The 22,067-nt window shown below is 56.2% G+C and overlaps 1 protein-coding gene across 4 annotated transcripts; it reads left to right on the forward strand.

Annotated features, from left to right (window-relative positions):
* The first annotated feature begins 1,891 nt into the window (after nt 1–1,891).
* OSER1 (oxidative stress responsive serine rich 1) lies at nt 1,892–21,832 on the forward strand. 4 transcript variants are annotated; one of them, XM_029070981.2, is made up of 4 exons: nt 1,892–2,064; nt 12,950–13,067; nt 20,181–20,294; nt 20,995–21,832. In XM_029070981.2, the coding sequence occupies exons 2-4, from the start codon at nt 12,991–12,993 to the stop codon at nt 21,683–21,685; spliced, it is 882 nt and encodes a 293-aa protein (XP_028926814.1). In that variant the 5' UTR covers nt 1,892–2,064; nt 12,950–12,990; the 3' UTR covers nt 21,686–21,832. The 4 variants fall into 4 exon arrangements, with proteins under 4 accessions (XP_028926814.1, XP_007660742.1, XP_007660739.1 ...); XM_007662552.4 differs by lacking the exon at nt 1,892–2,064 and adding an exon at nt 10,136–10,706; XM_007662549.4 differs by lacking the exon at nt 1,892–2,064 and adding an exon at nt 11,360–11,850.
* The last annotated feature ends 235 nt before the right edge of the window (nt 21,833–22,067 follow it).

The raw sequence follows: 22,067 nt of genomic DNA on the forward strand, positions 1-22,067 counted from the left end.
GGTCGGCGAGGAGGCCGGTGCAGTCATCCGGGAGGGAGAGGATAAGCGATTGTATTAACCCGGTAGCAAGTCGGGATGGAGAGGAAAGGGTGGATTTCAGCCACGTCGTGAAGGTGGGACCGACGGGATTTAGCGATGGATGGAATGTGTGGGTTGAAAGAGAGAAAGGAGTCAGGGATAACGCCAAGGTTATGGGCTGGCGAGGCGGGAAGGATGGTGGTGCCGTCTACAGTGAGGGGAAAGTCAGGGGGGAGGACGGAGGCTGGAGGGGAAGATGAGGAGTTCTCTTTTAGACATGCTAAGGCTGAGGCGAAGGGAGGACGTCTACGTACGGATGCCTTGAAAGCAGGAGGAGACGCGAGACTGCGGAGAGGGAGAGGGATCAGGGCTGGAGATGTGGATTTGGGAATCATCTGCCTAGAGGTGGGACTTGACGCCACGGGAGCGAATGAGTTCTCCAAGGGAAGGGGTGTAGAGGGAGAATAGAAGGGGAAGTGATCTGGGGCCAGACACTTAACCTCATCTGTGAAATGGGGATTAAAACTGTGAGCCATGTGGGACAGAGACTGGGACCAAAACTGTATCTACCCGAGCGCTTAGTACAGTGCCTGGCACACAGTTAGCGCTTAACAAAGAGCATAAAAAAATCGCGGCATCCAAGAGGGGACACCCCCTTCTAACCAGAAGGAACACAGATGAGAGACGAGCCTGCGCCTCGCCGTCAGGAAGACCGAGAGCAAGGCACCGGTTCATTCATTCATTCATTCATTCAATAGTATTTATTGAGCGCTTACTATGTGCAGAGCACTGTACTAAGCGCTTGGGATGAACAAGTCGGCAACAGATAGAGACAGTCCCTGCCGTTTGACGGGCTTACAGTCTAATCGGGGGAGACGGACAGACAAGAACAATGGCACTAAACAGCGTCAAGGGGAAGAACATCTCGTAAAAACGATGGCAACTAAATAGAATCAAGGCGATGTACAATTCATTAACAAAATAAATAGGGTAACGAAAACATATACAGTTCTAAGTGATATCTCCATGGAGACCCCGGGAACAGGGAACTGGTCCGAACCTCGTTTCCATGGAGGTCCTGGACCCCACGCGTGGATCAGAGCCTCGTTTCCATGGAGACCCCTGACACAGCAGACAGGTCCGAACCTCGTCTCCCTGGAGACCCCGGACCCAGGGAATGGATCGGAGACTCATCTCCATGGAAACCCCGGAAACGGTGGACCGTTCGAGTCTCGTCTCCGTGGAGATCCGGGGCACAGGAAATGGGTCCGAGCATGGTCTCCGTGGAGACCCCGGAAACACTGAACAGGTGCAAGCCTCGTCTCCGTGGAGACCCCGGATACAGCGAAAGGGTCTGAGCCCCGTCTCCATGGAGACCCTGGATACGGTGAAAGGATCCGAACCTCATCTCCATGGAGATCCCGGATGCGGGAATGCATCTGAGCCCCGTCTCCATGGAGATCCCGGAGACAGCGAAGGCATCCGAATCTCGTCTCCATGGAGACCCCGGAGGCAGCAAAAGGGTCCGAGCCCCGTCTCCATGGAGATCCCGGAGACAGCGAAGGCATCCGAACCTCGTCTCCATGGAGACCCCGGAGGCAGCAAAAGGGTCCGAGCCCCGTCTCCATGGAGACCCCCGGATACAGCTAAGGCATCCGAGTCCCGTCTCCATGGAGACCCCGGACCCCACGAAAGGACCCGAGCCTCGTCTCCATGGAGACCGGGGGGGGAGGGGGGGGAAATGCAGGGAGACCCGATCACCGAGGCAGGAGCGGAAGGGGCCCCGCCCCCTCCCCGCGGAAGTCAGAGAGAATAACAGGACGTGACGTCACGGCACGTGCAGGGGGGCGGGCGCCGGGCGGCGCCTGCGCGCTGCGGAGTGACGGGCGGCGGTTGAGGGGGTGGGGTCCCCTCCCGTGCCGCGCAGGCGCAGTGGGCCCGGCCTGACGGCCCCGGGGCGTCCTGCGCCGCTCGGCATCCGGGCGGGCCGGCGGCGGCGGAGGGGCCGGACGAGCGGCCGGGCGGAGGGGCCGCCGGCGGGAGCGGGTGAGTGGGCGGCGGAGGGGGGCGGCGTCGCGGTCTCCTCAGGCCGGGGGGCGCGCGCGCGGTGGGGGGGGTGGGCGGCGACCCTCCCGGCCTCGCGCCTTCTCGCGCGCCGGCGCATGCGCGGCGGGGGGGGGGGGCTTGCTCTCGCGCGCGGCGCATGCGCGGACGCCCCGGCTCGCGCCGGCCCCCCCCCCCCCCCCCGCAGCCGGTCCGGTCCGGTTGGGAGCGGTTGGATCCGCCCTGCGCCCTTTTCCCGCCCTTTCCGGCGCCTCGCGCCCCGAGGCCCCGCAACCGTCAGGGAGCCTTTCTTCTTCTTCTTCTTCTGAATAGAGGGCAGGATAAGAGTGATTAGGGTGGCAAGAAATAATAATAATAATCATGTTGGTATTTGTTAAGCGCTTACTATGTGTAGAGCACCGTTCTTAGCCCTGGGGGAGAGACAGGGTCGTCAGGTTGTCCCACGTGAGGCTCCCAGGCTTCATCCCCATTTTCCAGAGGAGGGAACTGAGGCCCAGAGAAGCGAAGTGACTTGCCCACAGTCCCACAGCTGACAAGGGGCAGAGCCGGGATTCGAACCCATGACCTCTGACTCCCCAGCCCGGGCTCTCTCCACCGAGCCACGCTGACTCACACTCCTCCTGCCCTCTCTTCATCACAAGAATAATAATGTTGGGATTTTTTTTTTTTTACTGTGTGCGGAGCCCTGTTCTAAGCGCTGGGGCGGATAGAGGGTCATCAGGTGGCCCCCCGTGAGGCTCGCAGGCTTCATCTGTGTGACCGTGGGCAAGTCACTTCGCGTCTCTGGGCCTCGGTTTCCTCATCTGTCAAATGGGGATGAAGACTCTGAGCCTCACGAGGGACCACCCGATTCCCCTGTATCTCTCCCCCAGCGCGTAGAACGGTGCCCTGCGCATAGGACGCGCTTAACAGATGCCAACATTATTATTATCTGCCTCTCTTGTGGCTCAGTGGAAGGAGCCCGGGCTTGGGAGTCCAAGGTCACGGATTCGAATCCCGGCTCTGCCACTTGGCAGCTGGGTGACTGTGAGCAAGTCACTTCGCCTCTCCGGGCCTCGGTTCCCTCATCCGTCAAATGGGGATGAAGACTGGGAGCCTCACGAGGGACCACCCGATGAGCCCGGATCTCCCCCAGCGCTTAGAACGGTGCTCTGCGCATAGGAAGCGCTTAACAGATACCAGCATTATTATCATTGAGCCCTCACTGTGCACAGAGCCCTGACCTAAGCGCTTGGGAGAGGACACCCCAGCAGCAGACCTGACACATTCCCTGCCCACCACGAGCCGTCTCCCGAGCACTTAGTACGGTGCCCCACTAAACCTTTGAGAGAGGATACTACATCAACACACTGACCCATTCCCTTTGCACAACGAGCCGTCTCCCAAGCGCTTATTACAGTGCTCGGCTAAGCGCTTGGGAGAGGACACAACTACAACAACCGACGGATTGCCCGTCCACAACGAGCTGTCTCCCGAACGCTTAGTACAGCAAACGCTTAGTACAGTGCTCGATTGGCCGCTTGGGAGAATACACTGCAACAGCAAACTTGACACGTTCCCTGCTCGCAACGAGCGCTCTCCCAAGTGCTTAGTACAGTGCTCTGCACACCCCTTCAAAGCCTTACTGAAGGCCCACCTCCTCCCAGAAGCCTTCCCTGACTAAGCCGCCCTTTCCCCTTCTCCCACTCCCTTCTGCGTCGCCCTGACTCGCTCCCTTTCTTCATCCCCCCCCCCCCAGCCCCACACCCCTATCTGTAATTTTATTTATTTCTGTTACTGTCCGTCTCCCCCGCTCTAGATTGGAAGCTCGTTTTTATTTTGTACTCTCCCAAGCGCTTAGTACAGTGCTCAGAATTTATGTACATATCTGTAATTTTATTTATATTGATACCCATCTCCCCGCCACCCCCAGACTGCAATCTTGCTGTGGGTCGGGAGCGTGTCTGTTTATAGTTATATTCAATTCTTAATATCATAATAATGTTGGTATTTGTTAAACGCCGACTATGTGCAGAGCACTGTTCTAAGCGCCGGGGGAGATTTATTTTGTTAATGAATTGTACATCGCCTCGATTCTGTTTAGTCGCCATCGGTTTTTACGAGACGTTCTACCCCTCGACGCTGTTTATCGCCATCGTTCTCGTCCGTCCGTCTCCCCCGATTAGACCGTGCGCCCGTCAAACGGCGGGGACCGTCTCTATCTGTTGCCGACTTGTTCATCCCAAGCGCTTAGTACAGTGCTCTGCACATAGTAAGCGCTCAATAAATGCTATTGAATGAAAGATACAGGGTCATCAGGTGGGCCCATGTGAGGCTCAGTCTTCATCCCCATTTGACAGATGAGGTGACTGAGGCCCAGAGAAGTGACTTGCCCACAGCCACCCAACTGCCAAGTGGCAGAGCCGGGATTCGAACCCACGACCCCTGACTCCCGAGCCCGGGCTCTTGCCACTGAACCTCGCCGCTTCTCTCCCCCAAGCTCATCAGGTTGGACCCAGTCTCTGTCCCCCGTGGGGCTCTCGGGCTCAATCCCCATTTTCCAGATGAGGGAACCGAGGCCCCGAGAGGTGAAGCGACTCGCCCAAGGTCACACACGGCAGAGAAGCGGCGGAGCCGGGATGAGTTCGCGGGTTCCCCGGGCTGAGGGCGGGGGTAGATGCAACACGATCAGGGTGGGCACGGCCCCGGGCCCACAAGACCGAGGGGAACAGCCGTTATTTCATCCCGCATTGTGGCCGAATTGCCCGTTCCAAGCGCTTAGTACGGTGCTCTGCACGTAGTAAGCGCTCGATAAATACGAGCGAATGAATGGGTGAATCCCGATTTTTCCGACGGGGAGGCCGAGGCGCTCGGTACCCCGGCTCGCACCCACCGGGCCCCGGGGTGGCCCCCGGGGCAGCTCGACTTCTCTGGGGTGACCCCCGGCGGGGCGGCGATGATAATAACAATAAATAATAATAATTACGGTATCAAGAGCTTACTATGTGCCGCCGAGCACTGTTCCGCTTCCGTCACGGCGTCCTCTCCCGAGTGCTCAGCACGGTGCTCGGCAGACGGTGAGCACCGATCGACGGGTGTGTTTAGATGAGAGCTCTGCGGGCCCCTTGGTATTCATTCAGTCGTATTTATTGAGCGCTTACTACGGGCAGAGCACTGTACTAAGCGCTTGGAATGGACAGATCGGCAACAGATAGAGACGGTCCCTGCCCGTTGACGATACCGTCCGCCCTCTGGCGAGACCCCGATAATAGCGACTGTGATCAGAGTCTCTATCTGTCGCCGAATTGCACATCCCGAGCACGTGAATCAGTTCCGCCGACTGGCCAAAGGAGGAGGGAGGACAGGTATCGTACTTTGCCAGGCGCTCGGTACAGTGGCCTGCCCACAGAAAGCGCTTAATAAGTACAATGGATGGAACGAACGGACCGCATCCCCGTTTTACAGAGGAGAAGCCGATTATCCTCGGTATGGACTGCGAGCCCGTCACTGGGCAGGGATCGTCTCCGACTGTTGCCGAATTGTCCATTCCAAGCGCTTAGTACAGTGCTCTGCACACAGTAAGCGCTCAATAAGTACCGTTGAGTGAACGAATGAATGAAAACGTCCCCCCTCCGGCGAGGCCCTGATAAGGGTGATTGGAATCACGGTCTTGTCTCTATCTGCTGTAATAATAATAATAATGTCGGTATTTGTTAAGCGCTCACTCTGTGCAGAGCACTGTTCTAAGCGCTGGGGGAGATACAGGGTCATCGGGTCGTCCCACGGGAGGCTCCCAGTTAATCCCCATTTGACAGATGAGGGAACCGAGGCACCGAGAAGTGAAGCGACTTGCCCACGGTCACCCGGCTGACGAGTGGCAGAGCCGGGCTTCGAACCCGTGACCTCTGACTCCCGAGCCCGGGCTCTTTCCACCGAGCCACGCTGCCAAGCGCTTAGTACAGTGCTCTGCACACAGTAAGCGTTCAATAGATACTGTTGACTGAACGAATGCAAACGTCCACCCTCGAGCGAGTCCCTGATAAGGGTGATTGTAATCGCGGGCTGGTCTCTATCTGCTGTGCCTTCCAAGCGCTTAGTACAGTGCTCTGCGCATAGTAAGCGCTCAATAGATACTATTGAATGAATGAATGAAAACGTCCACCCTCCAGCGAGGCCGTGATGAGGGTGATTGTAATCCCGGTCTTGTCTCTATCTGCTGTGCCTTCCAAGCGCTTAGTACAGAGAAGCGGCACGGCTCAGTGGAAAGAGCCCGGGCTCGGGAGTCAGAGGTCACGGGTTCGAATCCCGGCTCTGCCACTCGTCAGCCGGGGGACCGTGGGCAAGTCGCTTCACTTCTCTGGGCCTCGGTTCCCTCATCTGTAAAATGGAGATTAACTGGGAGCCTCCCGTGGGACGACCCGACGACCCTGTGTCTCCCCCAGCGCTTAGTACAGCGCTCTGCACATAGTAAGCGCTTAACAAATACCAACATCGTTATTATTACAGTGCTGTGCCCACAGCAAGCGCTCAATAAATACGACCGAACGAACGAATAATAATTGCAGTAGTTGTTTGGTGCCGTATTTCCCCTTCCGCCTCGTCGTCGTTCTTGGATTTGTACCCTCCGCTCGCCCCGCGGCCCTTGTGGACGGATCTTTACTTTATTTTAATGTCTCTTCCCCCTCCAGACTGTTAGCTCCTTGTGGTCAGGGAACGTGTCTACCGACTCTGTTGTATTGTGCTCTCCCAGGGGTCCAGTACAGTGCCCCGCCCGGAGTAATGGCCCCGTAAAGAGGTTCGACTGATATATATCCAGGCCCCGTGGGGGACCCGAGATAATCGGATCCTCATCTGTAAAATGGGGACTCGGTTCACTCCTTCATTCCTTCCTGTTTGGGAGCAGCGTGGATCAGTGGCAAGAGCCCGGGCTGGGGAGTCAGAGGTCATGGGTTCGAATCCCGGCTCTGCCACTTGCCAGCGGTGGGACTGTGGGCCGGTCACTTCACTTCTCTGGGCCTCGGTGACCTCATCTGGAAAATGGGGATGAGGAGTGGGAGCCCCACGTGGGACGACCCGATTCCCCTGTGTCTCCCCCAGCGCTTAGAACAGTGCTCTGCACATAGTAAGCGCTTACCAGATGCCAACATTATTATTCTGTGTGCAGGACACTGTGCTGAGCGCTCGGCAAAGTACAGTGCCTGTCCTCCTACTTAGGTCGATCGGTGGCATTTATCAATAACGATGGGATCTGGGCTAAGCACGGTTCTAAGCGCTGGGGTGGCTGGGGAGCAGCGTGGCTCAATGGAAAGAGTCCGAGGTCATGGGTTCGAATCCCGGCTCTGCCGCTTGGCAGCCGGGTGACTGTGGGCCGGTCACTTCGCTGGGCCTCAGTTCCCTCATCTGTCCCCTGGGGATGAAGACTGGGAGCCTCGCCTGGGACCACCCGATGACCCTGGATCTCCCCCAGCGCTTAGAACGGCGCTCGGCGCATAGTAGGCGCTTAACAGATGCCAACGTTATCATTACAGGCTAATCAGGGTGTCCCACGTAGGGCTCGCCGTCCTAATCCCCGTCTTAGAGGTGAGATAAAGCGGAGTCGCCCAAGGTCACACAGCAGGCGGGTGGCGGCGCCGGGATTAGAACCCACGCCCCCCCCGCCCTCCAAGCCCGGCCTCCTGCCACTTGACCACGCGGCTCGAGCACGTACTGGAGGTAGAGCACTGTGCTAAACACTCGGGAGAGTACGGTACAGCGGAGGCGGGAGACGGGACACGTTCTTACGGTCCAGAGGGCGAGCTTGCTTTCGAAGCTTTCGCGTCTAAACGAGAGGTTTTCATCACGGCTGACGGGGAAACGTCGGATTCGGTGAGGCGTCCGGGGTCTGTGGTCAGCCGGTCCTCCGTGGCGCTCACGAAGGCACGTGTCCCCCCGCTAGCGTTTCCCTCAGACATAAAGAGGAAACGAGGAATTTACCTCTTCTGAATTCTTGTAAGCACTCGGCCCCTAGTCGTCCGAGAAAACCCCCCCCCAGGTCCTGAGAAGCCTAGGGAGAAGTTGAATCGTCTGAGGAAGCTAGTGATAAAACCGGTGGTGCTGAAGCGCCTACCGCGTGGCCACTTCTCGGCGGTGGAGACGGGGAAGCGGCGCGGCTCGGTGGAAAGAGCCCGGGCTTGGGAGTCCGAGGTCATGGGTTCGAATCCCGGCTCCGCCGCTTGGCAGCCGGGTGGCTGTGGGCGAGTCCCTCCGCCGGGCCTCGGTGACCTCATCTGGAAAATGGAGATTAACCGCGAGCCTCCCGTGGGACAGCCTGATGACCCCGTACCTGCCCCAGCGCCTAGAACAGTGCTCTGCACATAGGAAGCGCTTAACAAATGCCGACATTATCATAGAGGGTAACGGGGTCCGGACGCGGTCCCCGTCCCACAGGGGACTCACGGCCTAAGCCGGGGGGGCGGGGGGGAGAGCGGGAATCGAACCCCCGTTTCACGGAGGAGGAAACCTGAGGCCCAGAGAAGTGAAGCGGCTTGTCCCAGGCCCAACAGCTGGCAAGCGGCAGAATCGGGATTGGAACCCAGGTTCCCTAACTCCTAGGCCCCGCCGCCGCTCTTGGGACAACCTGATCACCTTGTATCTTCCCCAGTGCTCAGAACAGTGCCTGGCCCCTAGTAAGCGCTTAACAGATACCTCCCCGTCTTCTGTTTCGGGAAAAAAAATGCACGACGGACCCTTCCCGTTGCCTTTTCCAGCCTCAGTTATTCAGGTCGAGGTTTGGGGGAACTACAGAGAAGCAGCGAGGCTCGGCGAAAAGAGGCCGGGCTTGGGAGTCAGAGGTCATGGGTTCAAATCCCAGCTCAGCCGCTTGTCAGCTGGGTGACTCCGGGCAAGTCACTCCGCTTCCCTGTGCCTCAGTTCCCCCCGTCTGTCAAACGGGGATGAAGACCGTGAGCCCCAGGTGGGACGACCTGAATATCACCTCGTATCCTCTCCCGCGCTTAGAACAGCGCTTTGCACGTAGTAAGCGCTTAACAAATGCCATCGTCATCATCATCATTATTATTACATTCCTGTAAATAGTAACAGCCTTCGAAGCGGACCTTTCTGAGAAAACCCACGCCACCAGCCAATCCCGTCGAGCGCCCCTGCGTCGGGCCCTGAGCGATGGTCGCCAAATCCCCGCCGCTCCTGGAGCCCCCGGCCGTTACACTTCACATTCGGCCGGGCTTGGACTTAAAAGATAAATTCATTCATTCGGTAGTATTCCTTGAGCGCTTACTACGTGCGGAGCGCTGGACCGAGCGCTTGGAACGGACAGTTCGGCAGCAGATAGAGACCGACGCCGGGCTCGCAGTCTAATCGGGGGAGACGGACGGCAGAGCGAAACGGAACGGAACAAAAGCGAGACAGCGTTATCACGATAAATCGAATGAAGGGGAGGGACACCTCATTAGCAAAATAAATGGGGTAATAAATAATTAATATATACAGATGAGCACAGTGCGGAGGGGAGAGCAGAGGGAAAGGGGGCTTAGCTGAGGTGAAGGGAAGGGGGGGGAAACACCTGTAGGTTCTGTCCATAATGGGTTACTTGGGGGACTGTTAAAGATGTAGAGGAGAAAGATAATAATAATGATGGCATTTGTTAAGCGCTTACTACGTGCAAAGCACCGTTCTAAGCGCTGGGGAGGATACAGGGTGATCAGGTCGTCCCACGTGGGGCTCACGGGTCTTAATCCCCGTTTTACAGTTGAGGGAACCGAGGCCCAGAGAAGTGAAGTGACTTGCCCACAGTCACACGGCTGATGGGCGGCGGAGCCGGGATTTGAACCCATGACCTCTGAGTCCCCAGTCCGGGCTCTTTCCACCGAGCCACGTAGCCCTAAACATTAGGGTGGATGGCCAGGAGGGAGTCCGCTGTTCCTTCGAGAATCTGGCTGCCGTTGCTACACACGCGGTAAGCCCGTCAAACGGCGGGGACCGTCTCTGTCTGTTGCCGACTTGTTCATCCCAAGCGCTTAGTCCAGTGCTCTGCACATAGTAAGCGCTCAGTAAATACTACTGAATGAATGAAAGCGGAGGAGCCTTTGGTATGACCAGAAATGACATTTCTTGTACTCTGATGAAGGTGGAATTTCCTAATATTGCTACATCTCGGTTTTCCCAGCTCTAAATTAGAGCGCTGGGATTACTGCTTCTCCAACAAGTTGGTGGCAACTAAGGCGATGTGTCCACGAACACCTTCAGAATTCGTACCGGGGGAAAGACAGCGCGGGTCAGCCGAAGAGTGAGAACGGAGTGACGTCTCCTCACCGGGTTTTCGCTCGGGACTCTGTCTCGGACTCTTCTTCGGTCAATCCCGAGCGAAGGAGGCGGATCTCTCTAACGTGGCGGTCGAGAGTTAGATTTTCTGGTTCGGCGCCCAGCTTGGGGTGAGGAACAGCGGCGGTCCTTGATTCTGCCTGCCTTAAACAGAGCGGCCAACGCTGTGACGGATTTTTCCCAGCCCCCCTTCCCCATCGCGACGTTTGGAACGGCAGCTGCCTCATAATAGCATCCGACCATCGCCGAGGAAGACGGACAGAGGACGTCGAAGAACAGAGGCGCTGCTTCAGAGAGCTGGGGGCGGGATGGGGGGCGGGGGAGAGTAGGTACGTCAAACCGTCTATTCTGCGCTTGAACAATTCCCCGTTTGTGGTGCCTGCGCGCGCGTAGGCCCGCGCGCGCGTCCTCCCGTGTGTGGGCCCTTCTGTCCCCTCTCCGCGGGATCGGGGTGTCCCTCCGGATATCACTTCGGCTCTCTTCCGAGACGTCGCCGGAAGCCGCCAGGGGAATGACGACGACGATGGTATCCGTTGAGCCGAACGGTGCCGAGCGCTCAGAGCAGTGCTCGGTCCCGGGAGGGGGCTCAACGAATACCACCATTACAATAGTAATCACCGCCGGTGTGCCCGGCTCAAAGAAAATGTTGCCGTTTTGTGATTCCGGGGAGCTTGTTAGCCGGAACGGTGGCGGCGTGGCTCAGTGGAAGGAGCCTGGGCTTCGCGGTCAGAGGTCGTGAGTTCGAGTCCCGGCTCTGCCGCTTGGCAGCTGGGTGACTGTGGGCGAGTCACTTCACTTCTCTGTGCCTCAGTTACCTTCTCTGTTTTATGGGGATTGACTGTGAGCCTCACGTGGGACGACCCGATGACCCTGGATCTCCCCCAGCGCTTAGAACGGTGCTCTGCGCATAGGGAGCGCTTAACACATCCCAACATTATCGTTGTTGTTATTGATTTGGCATCCCCCAGGCGTATCTGGGGCCAGTCCACCGAGGACTGTTTACTGTTCAGTTATTTATTTCTTCGGTTATTGCCGAACCCGGTTACTGGGGTACACGAAACCGGGGTGTTTAGTTCTGTCTAGATAAAGGGCGGGCGATCGACGACGTGGGGGCGAACGGACCTCGACAAGAGGAAAACCCCCCAGAAAGTCAAAAGTCAATCGTTTAGGGAAAATAAAGTCGCCAGGCAGTTTTTCGAGGCAGTCTCACTCTAGTGCTAGCTGGGGGCCCAGTCGCTGCTAATTGGATCCAGCAGTTATTATCGAAACTAAATTCAGATGGGCCCCAGCACTCTATTCAAGTCAGGCAAAGCACCTCGAAGTTAGAAGAGGGGAGGTGCTTAAAGCCGAAATAAACCTGGCCTCTTGCTCACCTCTAAACCTTTAAACCCCTAAGAAGGGCCTCGGTAGACCGTCGTTTGCCTAGAGGGAAGTTCCAAGGACGTAGAACGGCATCTTGATCCGGATCGTCAAGTAAGAATGAGTGCTTTAAAGTCAGCGGAAACCCCAGATGTGTTTTCAACCCTCTCGCTGTACCGTTGGCTTAATAATGAGCAGCATCTCCTAGTCGTTTGGAAGGCTGTTTTTATTTACCGTCGTTTCGATCGCGATGCCCGAAAGCATCAACTTGCACCTGCCGCTGTTCTCGCTCTCAATTTTATTTTCACTGGACTCGGAGCTTCGAGAGGACGGTAGGGGGAAAGGCCACACTCTCCTGGAATCGGAAGGATTTTCAAACGGGCGAAACGAGGCAGGTGGCGGCCCCTGGAATGAAAGCGTGGTCTCCCGTAAAACCTCTAGCCGTTTGTTCCCGAGGGGGGAGATGATTGTATCAGCTGGGAGGAGGTTGTGCCGTTAGCGAGTGGAAAGCAAGGAGAGGGGCGAGTGATTTGTTTCGGTATTTTAACCGACGAGGGAGCGACACCGCAAGCTCAGCCTCGTTCGGCCACCGTGATAACGGTAATAATAATCAACGGTGATGGTATTTATAACGTGCTTCCTACTTGCCGAAGCGTTACGCCGAGTATGGCGGTGGAAGCTGTGTGACTTTGGGCCAGTCGCTTAACTTCTCTGGGCCTCAGCGACCTCACCTGTAAAATGGGGATTAAAACCGCGAGCCCCACGTGGGACGGCCCGATCACCTCGTATCCCCCCAGCGCTTAGAACAGTGCTTTGCACATAGTAAGCGCTTAACGGATGCCACCATTATCGTTATTATTTAGACAGTCCGTTCGGGCACGGTCCCAGTCTCCCACGGGGCTCACAGTCTAGACCGCAAACTCGTTGTGGGCGGGGGACGCGTCTGTTTACTGTTGCATCGTCCTCTCCCGAGCGCTTAGCACAGAGCTCTGCGCACAGTGAGCGCTCAGTAAATCCGATTGAACAAGAAGTGGATTTTACGTCGCTTCAGTTTTTTCTCCCGAGGGATTAAAATCCACCTCCCGACGCCGAACCTGCCCGTTTTGAAATCCGACCCGCCTTTATTTTGCCGGATTGGAAGGTGCCCGAGAGCATCACCTGGCACCTGCCGGTGTTTTCTCTCTCCATTTAATTTTCTCCGTTTCCTCCTCAGCGTTAACAACGACCACCTGTGACACCGTAACGCGTCCCACCATGAAATCCGAAGCCAAGGACGCGGAAGAGGAGAGCCTGCAGACTGCTTTCAAGAAGCTGAGAGTGGACGCGGCGGGGTGAGTAAACACCCGACGGGTGGATTCATCTGCCTTCCTAAAGGACAGGGCGTAACCCGCTCGTGAGGCTAGAGAAGCAGCGCGGTCCAGTGGCTAGAGCCCCGGCCTGGGAGTCAGCAGGTCACGGGTTCTAGTCCCGGCTCCGCCACTTGTCCGCCGTGCGGCCCGGGGCCAGTCCCTTCGCTTCTCTGTGCCTCGGTGACCTCGTCTGTAAAACGGCGATCAAGACCGTGGGCCCCGTGTGGGACCGGGTCCAACCCGACTCGGCTTGGGAGTCAGGGGTCGTGTGTTCAGATCCCGGCCCGGCCACCCGTCGGCTGCGTGACTTTGGGCAGGTCGCGTATCATCTCTGCGCCCCAGTTACCTCATCAAGACCGCGAGCCCCACGCGGGACAACCTGATCACGCTTAGAACGGTGCTTTGCACATAGCAGGCGCTTAAGAAATGCCATCATGATTGTTATTTGCTCGTATCCACCCCAGCGTTTAGTACAGTGCCCGGTAAGGACTTAACAGATACAGTTATCATTTTGGGCTCAGAACCCCGGCCCGAAGGAGTTGATTCTAGTGCCGCCGACGCGTCAGGTCACCTACCCGCTCGTGCCCCTACCAGTCAGCTGGGTTCCCCCAGGGCAGGGGGTGCAACGAGAAAGAGGGAGGGCAGGGGTGCCGCACATTGCGTGCGAGAATTTCGCGGTCCAGGGCGACCGCAGCGTAGTTGCGTCCGAGTGCCCTAGGCCAGCGGGCGGTGTTGTTTTGAGAACCCTCTTTCTCTGAAGAGCCCCCTCTTCTCTAGGAAAAGGCTCTTCCGTTTGTCTTGGGAGATGTCAACCCGGATGTTATTCAGTAGTATTTCTCGAGCACTGTACCAACCGCTTGGAACGTGCAGTCCGGCAACAGATAAGAGACGATCCCTGCCCAGTAACGGAACGTTATACTGCCGGGCGCTTCCTGATTTCTCTTCAGAGCGAAAGAACTAAGAGAGAGGTAGCATGGATTCGAACAGGGAGACTTCAAAGTCCCGTCTGACTTGGCCTCCCGGGCGTACGTACGCTCCTCAAAGATCCGGAGTTCCGGGATCGGTCGTTCTCGTCGTCTCGGATTGTGAGTGGCAAGGAAAATGCGTCTTGAGAGATCATCTAGTAGGGGCATCGTTACCCTTTAAGACCCGAGGACGCTCCGAGATCAGTCCCTGAAATGATCTTGCGAAGCGGCGTGGCCCCGTGGATAAAGCGTGGACCTGGGAGCAAGGGGACCTGAGCTCTAATCCCGGCTCCGCCGCCGGCCTGCCGTGTGACCTTGGATAAGTCGCCTCACTTCCCTGGGCCTCGTTTTTCTCATCTGCAAAATGGGGAGTCGGTACCTCTTCTCCCTCCTACTTAGACTGGGAAGCCCCATGCGGGGCGGGGGACTGTCCCTGACCCGATTAACTTGGCTCTGCCCCAGCAGAAATCTGCATAAGCCCCGCGGACTTGATTTCGGGCCCCGACGCGGACTCCGTGGTGAGCCAGTCACGACGGAGACCTTTGGTCAGTAGGGTCCGGCCACCGAGATCAGTAATCTTGGACTCTCTGGTGAGAGCAATTGGTGCGCTTGCAGGCCAGCTGCTGTTCGAGAGCCCGTGCCTTGGCGTTTTCATTTGTGCGGCGTCTTCTGCCCCCAACCAGCTCACATCAGGAGGCGTTCCACATTTTTATATAACAGTGGTATTTGTTAAAGCACAGTGGAAAGAGCCCGGGCTTGGCAGTCGGAGGTCATGGGTTCGAGTCCCGGCTCTGCCGCTTGTCAGCTGTGTGACTGTGGGCGAGTCACTTTGCTTCTCTGTGCCTCAGTTCCCTCATCTGTAAAATGGGGATTAACTGTGAGCCTCACGTGGGACAACCTGATGACCCTATGTCTACGCCGGCGCTTAGAACAGTGCCCTGCACAGAGTGAGCGCTTAACAGATACCCACATTATTATTACTAGGTGCCAAACATTGTACAGTCAGCTCGGACAGTCCCTGGGTCTCGAGGGAGGTTTTCCCCATTTTGCAAAGGAGGAAACTGAGGTCCAACCAACTGCCTTTCCTAAGGTCACAACAGCAGGTCAGGGGCAGGGCGGATTAGAACCCAGGTCTCCTGACTCCCGGGTAGATGACTTTTTCCTTTTTAACTCTTCAGAGGAAGCAGGGTGGCCTAGAGGATAGTCATTCATTCAGTAGTATTTATTGAGCACTCACTGTGTGCAGACCACCGTACTAAGCGCTTGGAACGGACACTTGGGCAGCAGAGAGACAGTCCTTGCCCAGTGACGGGCTCACGGTCTAAAGGGAGGAGACGGACAGCAGAGCAAAACAGAAACAAAACCAAAACAGGACGGCATCGTCAGGATGAATAGAATCAGGGGGATGGACACCTCATTAACAAACAGGGTAATCAATAATATATACAAATCACAACAGTACTGAGGGGAAGGGGAAGAATAGAGCACAGGCCCGGGAGTCAGAAGGACCCGGGTTCCAGTTCCGCCTCTGCCACTCGTGTGCTGTGTGACCCTGGACAGGTCGCTTCTCTGCACCTCAGTTGCCTCATCTGTAAAATGGGGATTCGGGCTGTATGCCCTATAGGGGACAGGGACCGTGTCCAACCTAATTACCTTGTATCTACCCCAGCGCTTAGTACAGTGGCATATAGTGAGCGCTTAACAAATACCACAGTTAGTTATTATAATGAGATAGAGCCCGGGCCTGGGAGTCAGAAGGACCTGGGTTCTAATCCCAGCTCCAATACTTCATAATAATAATAATAATTATGGTATCTGTTAAGCGCTTACTATGTGCCAAGCACCGTTCTTGTGTGCTGTGTGACTTGGGGCATTTAGCTTCTCTGTGCCACGGTTTCCTCATCTCTAAAATGGGGATTAAGACCGTGAGCCTCATGTGGGACAGGGACCGTGTCCAATCCAATTTGCTTGTATCTACAAGTTTACTCTGCCTGGCCGTGCCTGGCACACAGTAAGCACTTAACAAATACCACTATTATTATTATTATTATTATTAGTAGTAGTACCACCGTAACGTTTCCCACTGTGGTGCCCCCAGAAGCTTTGTGCTTTCAAAACAGGTACGTTTGAATCCCAGCCCTTCCCGATCCCACTCTTCGGTCTTGCTGCGCTTGACCGGTCACCCCAGTTATTTCTCCGGGGTGCGGTGTCTGCTGCCTTCGTGATACTCCGCTAAGCACCTTGCCCCTACTGACCGCCGTTAAACGCCTCTTTGGCATTTTGTCAGCAGTAGAGGAACCGGCAAAACGTAGACGTGGATTCCTTCCTCCGAGAAAGGAGGAGTTCCCTCCGCGATCAGTTGCCCCCACACACGCGCAGACGGGGAACCCCGTCTTACAAAGGAGATGACGACCGTGGAATTTTAAGTGCTTTACCCTGTGCTTGCTGAGCTAAGCTTAGCTAGGAACACCTCGCTGAGCACCTGCCTTGCAGCAGGGCTGAGCTGCTTGAATCACTTTTATTTCCAGAATGAGAACCTTCCTCCCGGAAGGGCAGAAGGATGGTGACCGTTCGGGGGATCCTCTCGCCATCACTTAAAAACCCTGATTTGGCAAGACACCGGGCTTGCAGGCTGTGTGTTTCCGTGCGTGAGAAGCAACTTGGCCCAGACTGTGAGCTCGTTGAGGGCGGGTTTGTTGTTATATCGTGCTCTCCCAAGCGCTTAGTACAGTGCTCGGCACACAGTAACCGCTCAAATGCAATTAAATGAATGAATGAGCAGGGACTTCAGAGTCAGAGGAACCGGGTTCTGATCCTGGCTCTGCCTCGCAAGTTACTTCTCTGTGCCTCAGTTTCCTCACCTGGGGATTCAGTACCTGTTCTCCCTCCTACTTAGACTAGGAGCCCCAGGTGGGACCTGACTACCGCGAATCCACCCCAGCGCTTAGTACGGTGCTCGGCACATAGCAGGCGCTTAACAGATAGCCCAATTTAGGAACAAGCCGAGGTGACCCGGAAGCAGTAAATCTTTAGTGGTCACAGAGCGCGACCCTCTGCTTATTAGCAACTGGGGCTCGCTCCAGATCTGAAGTCGGGGTGGTTTGGTTGAATTGTAGTTATTGAGCGCTTACTTCTGTGCAGAGTACTCTCCTAAGTGCTTGGGACAGTACAACGCAAGAGAATCGAATCAAAGCAAAGTGGTCACAGTCTGAATTCCTTGTTACGTAGTCCTTCGAGGAGCCTGGATTAATAAAATGTGATTCCTGTCTACGTAAAAACTCATTAACTATAGTAGTGCCACCTGTCCTTGCATTATTATTTTATTTTGTTAATGAAATGTACATCGCCTCGATTCTATTTAGTCGCCATCGTTTTTACGAGACGTCCTTCCCCTCGGCTCTGTCCGTCGCCATCGTCCTCGTCCGTCCGTCTCCCCCGAGCGGACCGTGAGCCCGTCAGACGGCGGGGACCGTCTCTATCTGTTGCCGACTTGTTCATTCCAAGCGCTTAGTACGGTGCTCTGCACATAGGAAGCGCTCGGTAGATACTGTCGAATGAATGAATGAATGATTAATGAGTTCTTTCAGGTGGACCATAACACTAAGTGGCAAACAACTTGATTGTGAGCGTAAGCTTTCTTCATTCATTCAGTCCTATTAATGGAGCGCTTACTATGTGCAGAGCACTGCCCCAAGCGCTTGGAATGGACAATTCGGCGACCGACAGAGACGATCCCTGCCCAGTGACGGGCTCGCGGTTTAATCGGGGGAGACGGCCGGACAAAAACGAGACAACTTAATCGCGATAAACAGAATCAAGGGGATGGCCACCTCACTGACAAAATAAATGGGGTAATAAATCATATATACAAATGAGCACGGTGCTGAGGGGAGGGGGAAGGGGAAGTGCAGAGGGTGGGGAGGGGGCTCGAAAGAAACTTCAGAAGACCTTTTCCTCTCCCCCCCGAAAGTTAAAGTTCAGTGAATACAATTCTTTCATGCTGCTGTAGAAAGCCGGGGCTATTAAGAGCTCTTCGGCGTTCCTAAAAATAACACCCGGGGCCTTTTTAAAAAGGTTTCGGTCAGCGGCCTCCGAGCGACGTCGGATTCGGTCTTGGAAGGGTATCGCCTTCCAGGAGTACGGCGCTACCGTAACGGATGAGGTCTCTGAGGCCTCGTCCTCTAGAAAACGGACAGGGGAGGGACCGAGGAAGGCCAGGACGGAGTGGAAAGGGTGAATCACTGCTCTGACTAAGCAGATTGAGACTATTACATCAAACATTCCTACTGGCCTTATATCATCGGCCCACTTTAAACGAGACCCAACGCCTCGGTGAAATGGAGAGACCCGAACGTTTTTTTTCCGGGAAAGATAGGCTAAAAAACTCGGAGCGGGTTTCAGTTCAACCGCACCGAGCGGCCGCCCGGTAAATTCTGGGAATGATGGTTTATCTCAAGGCGTTATACTCTTTTATGGCCCAGTGTCCCTAAATTCTCCCCCGGTGGCCTCAACGTCTTGAATTAGAATTTTCACCAGGAGAGTAACCTTATCAGTCACTTCTGAGGAGAGGTTAATGAGAGTATTTCCGGTTTGATTAAGCGGGACGAGCCATTCATTCATTCAATAGTATTTATCGAGCGCTTACTATGTGCAGAGCACTGGACTAAGCGCTTGGAATGGACAATTCGGCAACAGATAGAGACGACCCCTGCCCAGTGACAGGCTTACGGTCTAATCGGGGGAGGCAGACGGACAAAAACGAGACAACGTAACCACGAGAAAACAACATAATCACGATAAAAGGCTGGGGGAATCGGGAGGCTCGGGTTTTAGTCCCAGCTCTGTCCCTGCCTGCCGCGGGACCTTGGGTGGATCCCTGAAATTCTCGGGGCTGCAGTTTCCCCGTCTGTAAGATGGGGACAAAATAGATTTTGAGCCCTCGGCGGGGCAGGGACTGTATCCGGTCTAATAACCCCGGGTCTGCCTCGGTGCTTAGCGCAGAGTAAGTGCTTAATAAGCATCATAAATATTAGGATCGGATGGTTTCCTAAAAGCTGAAGTTAATCCAGAGCAAGTTCATGTTCCAAATCGGTCGGTCTCTTAATATCGGCTACACTGCAGCTCTAGCTTGCCCACTACTATTCACTAGTATTTATTGAGCGCTCACTATGCGCAGGGCGCTGTACTAAGCGCTTGGAATGTACAGTTCGGCAACAGATAAGAGTTCAGACCGTTCGTGTGCTTCGTGGGCACGGGATCCGGTTTGATTAGGTGAACGACTTGAAAAGCTTCAGAGCCTATTTTTAGTTAGGAATTTCTGCTTTAATTCCGGGGCTCTGGAAAATGAGGGTTTTTAGGGAACTCGTGGTAATTCTCTTTTAAGGGAAATAGTCCCGGACTTCTGTCATATGGGGAAATTCAGAAAGGTTGTGGGAGAGGAGAAAAGTCTTCTAAAGTTTGCTTCAAGCCGCCTGCATCCATGTCCCTTTCTCTCACCCTTATCGATAGTCGTTAGCACCCCGTGAGCGTTTGTGTGTTGGGGGGGATCGGTTTGCGGGTGCTTCAGGTCGTTTTCCAGTAAACCGTGAATTTTAAACGTGAGCCCGTCATTGGGCAGGGATTCTCTCTATCTGTTGCCGAATTGTCCATTCCAAGCGCTCAGTACAGTGCTCTGCACATAGTAAGCGCTCAATAAATAGCACTGAATGAGTGGACGAATGAAATATTTGCAGTTGGTTCCCTTTGAAAGGCAAACCGACCATTGGCACCTGCTACCGTGATCCTGCCGCCCGCTTGAGAACGCACTATAGCCAAATTCATTCGGTACTATTTACTGAGCGCTTACTACGTGCAGAGCACTGTACTAAGCGCTTGGAATTTACAGTTCGGCAACAGATAGAGACGGTCCCCGCCCATTGCCAAATCATAGCCCTGGGAGGGTAACCGGGTTCCCCAGTTCCTCTGAAACATCACTTCCTGGCCGGAATGCCTATCTTAGAGTTCTTTCTCACACTCTTGAATTTGGGACCGTGATGAACAGACCCAGGTCGGGTAGTGGCTTTTTCCAAAGCCCCCGAAAGTCCTGCTCTCTCAGCGTCCTCCAGCACCAACCTCTATCCTCGCCTCACAGGTCAACGGCCTCCCTTCCCGTCGGAGAGGGGACGAGCGTCCGAGCGTCAGCCCGAACGCCTCCAGACGAGACCAAACCCAAAGCCGCGTGTGCCCCGAAAGACAGCTGGCATGGGTGAGCGCGCTTTCATTTTCTCTCTTCCGAAACCAAGAGTACGACCCTCCATCCCGCCCCTTCGTCCGGATGCTTTTCTCGCTTATGTCTAAAAAGCGAACTCGACGGAGTCGAAGCCCTGGCTGAACCTCGGAAAGCTGCAGCCTATGCTGGGGATGCCCGGCCGGCGCTGCGCTTGCGTCGTGTCCCGGGCGGCAGACGGTCGTATTTATTGCGCGCTTACTGCGCGCAGAGCACTGTACTAAGCGCTTGGGAGAATCGAACCTTCTGGGTCTGTTTCGGAGCTCTTTCGATTCAGGGGCGAACCAGCCGACCCTGGTCGATATTGCCGTTCAAACCCAGGGACAGCAGTAGAGCTGGGCCTTGTTGTACCGTCCGTCTCCCCCTTTTAGACCGCGAGCCCGTCGTTGGGCAGGGATTGTCTTTATCCGTTGCCCAGTTGTACGTTCCGAGCGCTTAGTACAGCGCCGTGCACCCGGTCAGCGCTCAATAAATACGATCGAATGAGTGAATCGGGGAGGGATTTTGTGTCTCGGGTCCACACGATCCAGACGCAGCAATAAGCAGCCACGTCCCCTGCCCTTAACGGGCTCCACCGACGTCTCCCACCTCCCGACGGCGTCCCCCCCCCCCCCGTGGTGCGGCCTCGTGGAGGTCAGCCTTCCGTTTCAGCGTCTCCCGGCGTGTCCCCCTCCCTCAGGTCAACGAGGAAAGCTTCCAGAGGAACCGCGAGAACCCAGCGGCGCCGGCGCTCCAAATCTCCCGTCCTTCACCCTCCGAAGTTCATCCACTGCGGCACGAAAGCCTCTTCCCCCAGCGGCCGGCTCAAGCACAAGAGCCAGAGCGACCCCGCGGACGGCGGCGGCGGCCGGCTGGGCATCCCCGCCCCTAAAGAGTTCAGCCCGAGCGAACACCCCGTGGCACCCCTCGCCGCCTCCGACCCCCCGGGAGCCGCCCCCGAGGCCCCGGCGGGCGGCCCCGCGGCCGGCGGGGGCCCCCGGGAGACCCCGGCCTCCGCCCTGGCCTCTCGAGGCCGTGACCTCTCTGACTTCCGGGCCGTGTCCGAGCTGAACCGGGGCCGGCCGTGTGCCTGCGCGGGGCGGGAGTGCCGCTGTCAGCGGTGGCAGGACATGGAGGTGTATTCCTTTTCGGGCCTGCAGAACGTCCCGCCCTTGGCGGCGGAGAGGAGGGGTCCCCTGGAGGACTACGCTCAGTCTTTGCACGGCAGAACTCCGGCCGGCCTGGGGGCCGCCGGCTCCCCGCGATCCTGTTCCGAGCAGGCCAGGGCCTACGTGGACGATGTGACCATCGAAGACCTGTCGGGCTACATGGAGTACTATTTGTACATCCCCAAGAAAATGTCTCACATGGCGGAGATGATGTACACCTGAAAGCCACCGGGCCGCGAGACCGGCGGCAGGGCCGGCGGGGAACCGCCCGGCCCTCGGCGGACCTCTACGATCCCTCTCCGTGCGGGGCAAACACCTCTCTCTGCTCACTGCGCTTGCAATAAAAACGTCTCTTGGCATCTCGGCTCACCTTCGTGTCGTGAACTGAGTCCTCGCCCCGAGAAAGGCGCGCCGTGGAGAGATCCGGCCGAGGCTCCCAGCGGGGGTTAAAGGAGGGAAGTCGGCCCGAGGGAGAGGAGGGGAGGGTGGGCCGTTGGGAAAGCTCTCTCTGTCAGAGGACTCCGTCCCTTTTCAGATCCGCTTACGGAGTGGCGTGTCTCGGGAAAATCGGATGCTAAAGTTCGGTGAGCGGCGGGCCATTCGA

This window comes from Ornithorhynchus anatinus, chromosome 8, assembly GCF_004115215.2.
Source record: "Ornithorhynchus anatinus isolate Pmale09 chromosome 8, mOrnAna1.pri.v4, whole genome shotgun sequence".
Lineage (NCBI taxonomy): Eukaryota > Metazoa > Chordata > Mammalia > Monotremata > Ornithorhynchidae > Ornithorhynchus > Ornithorhynchus anatinus.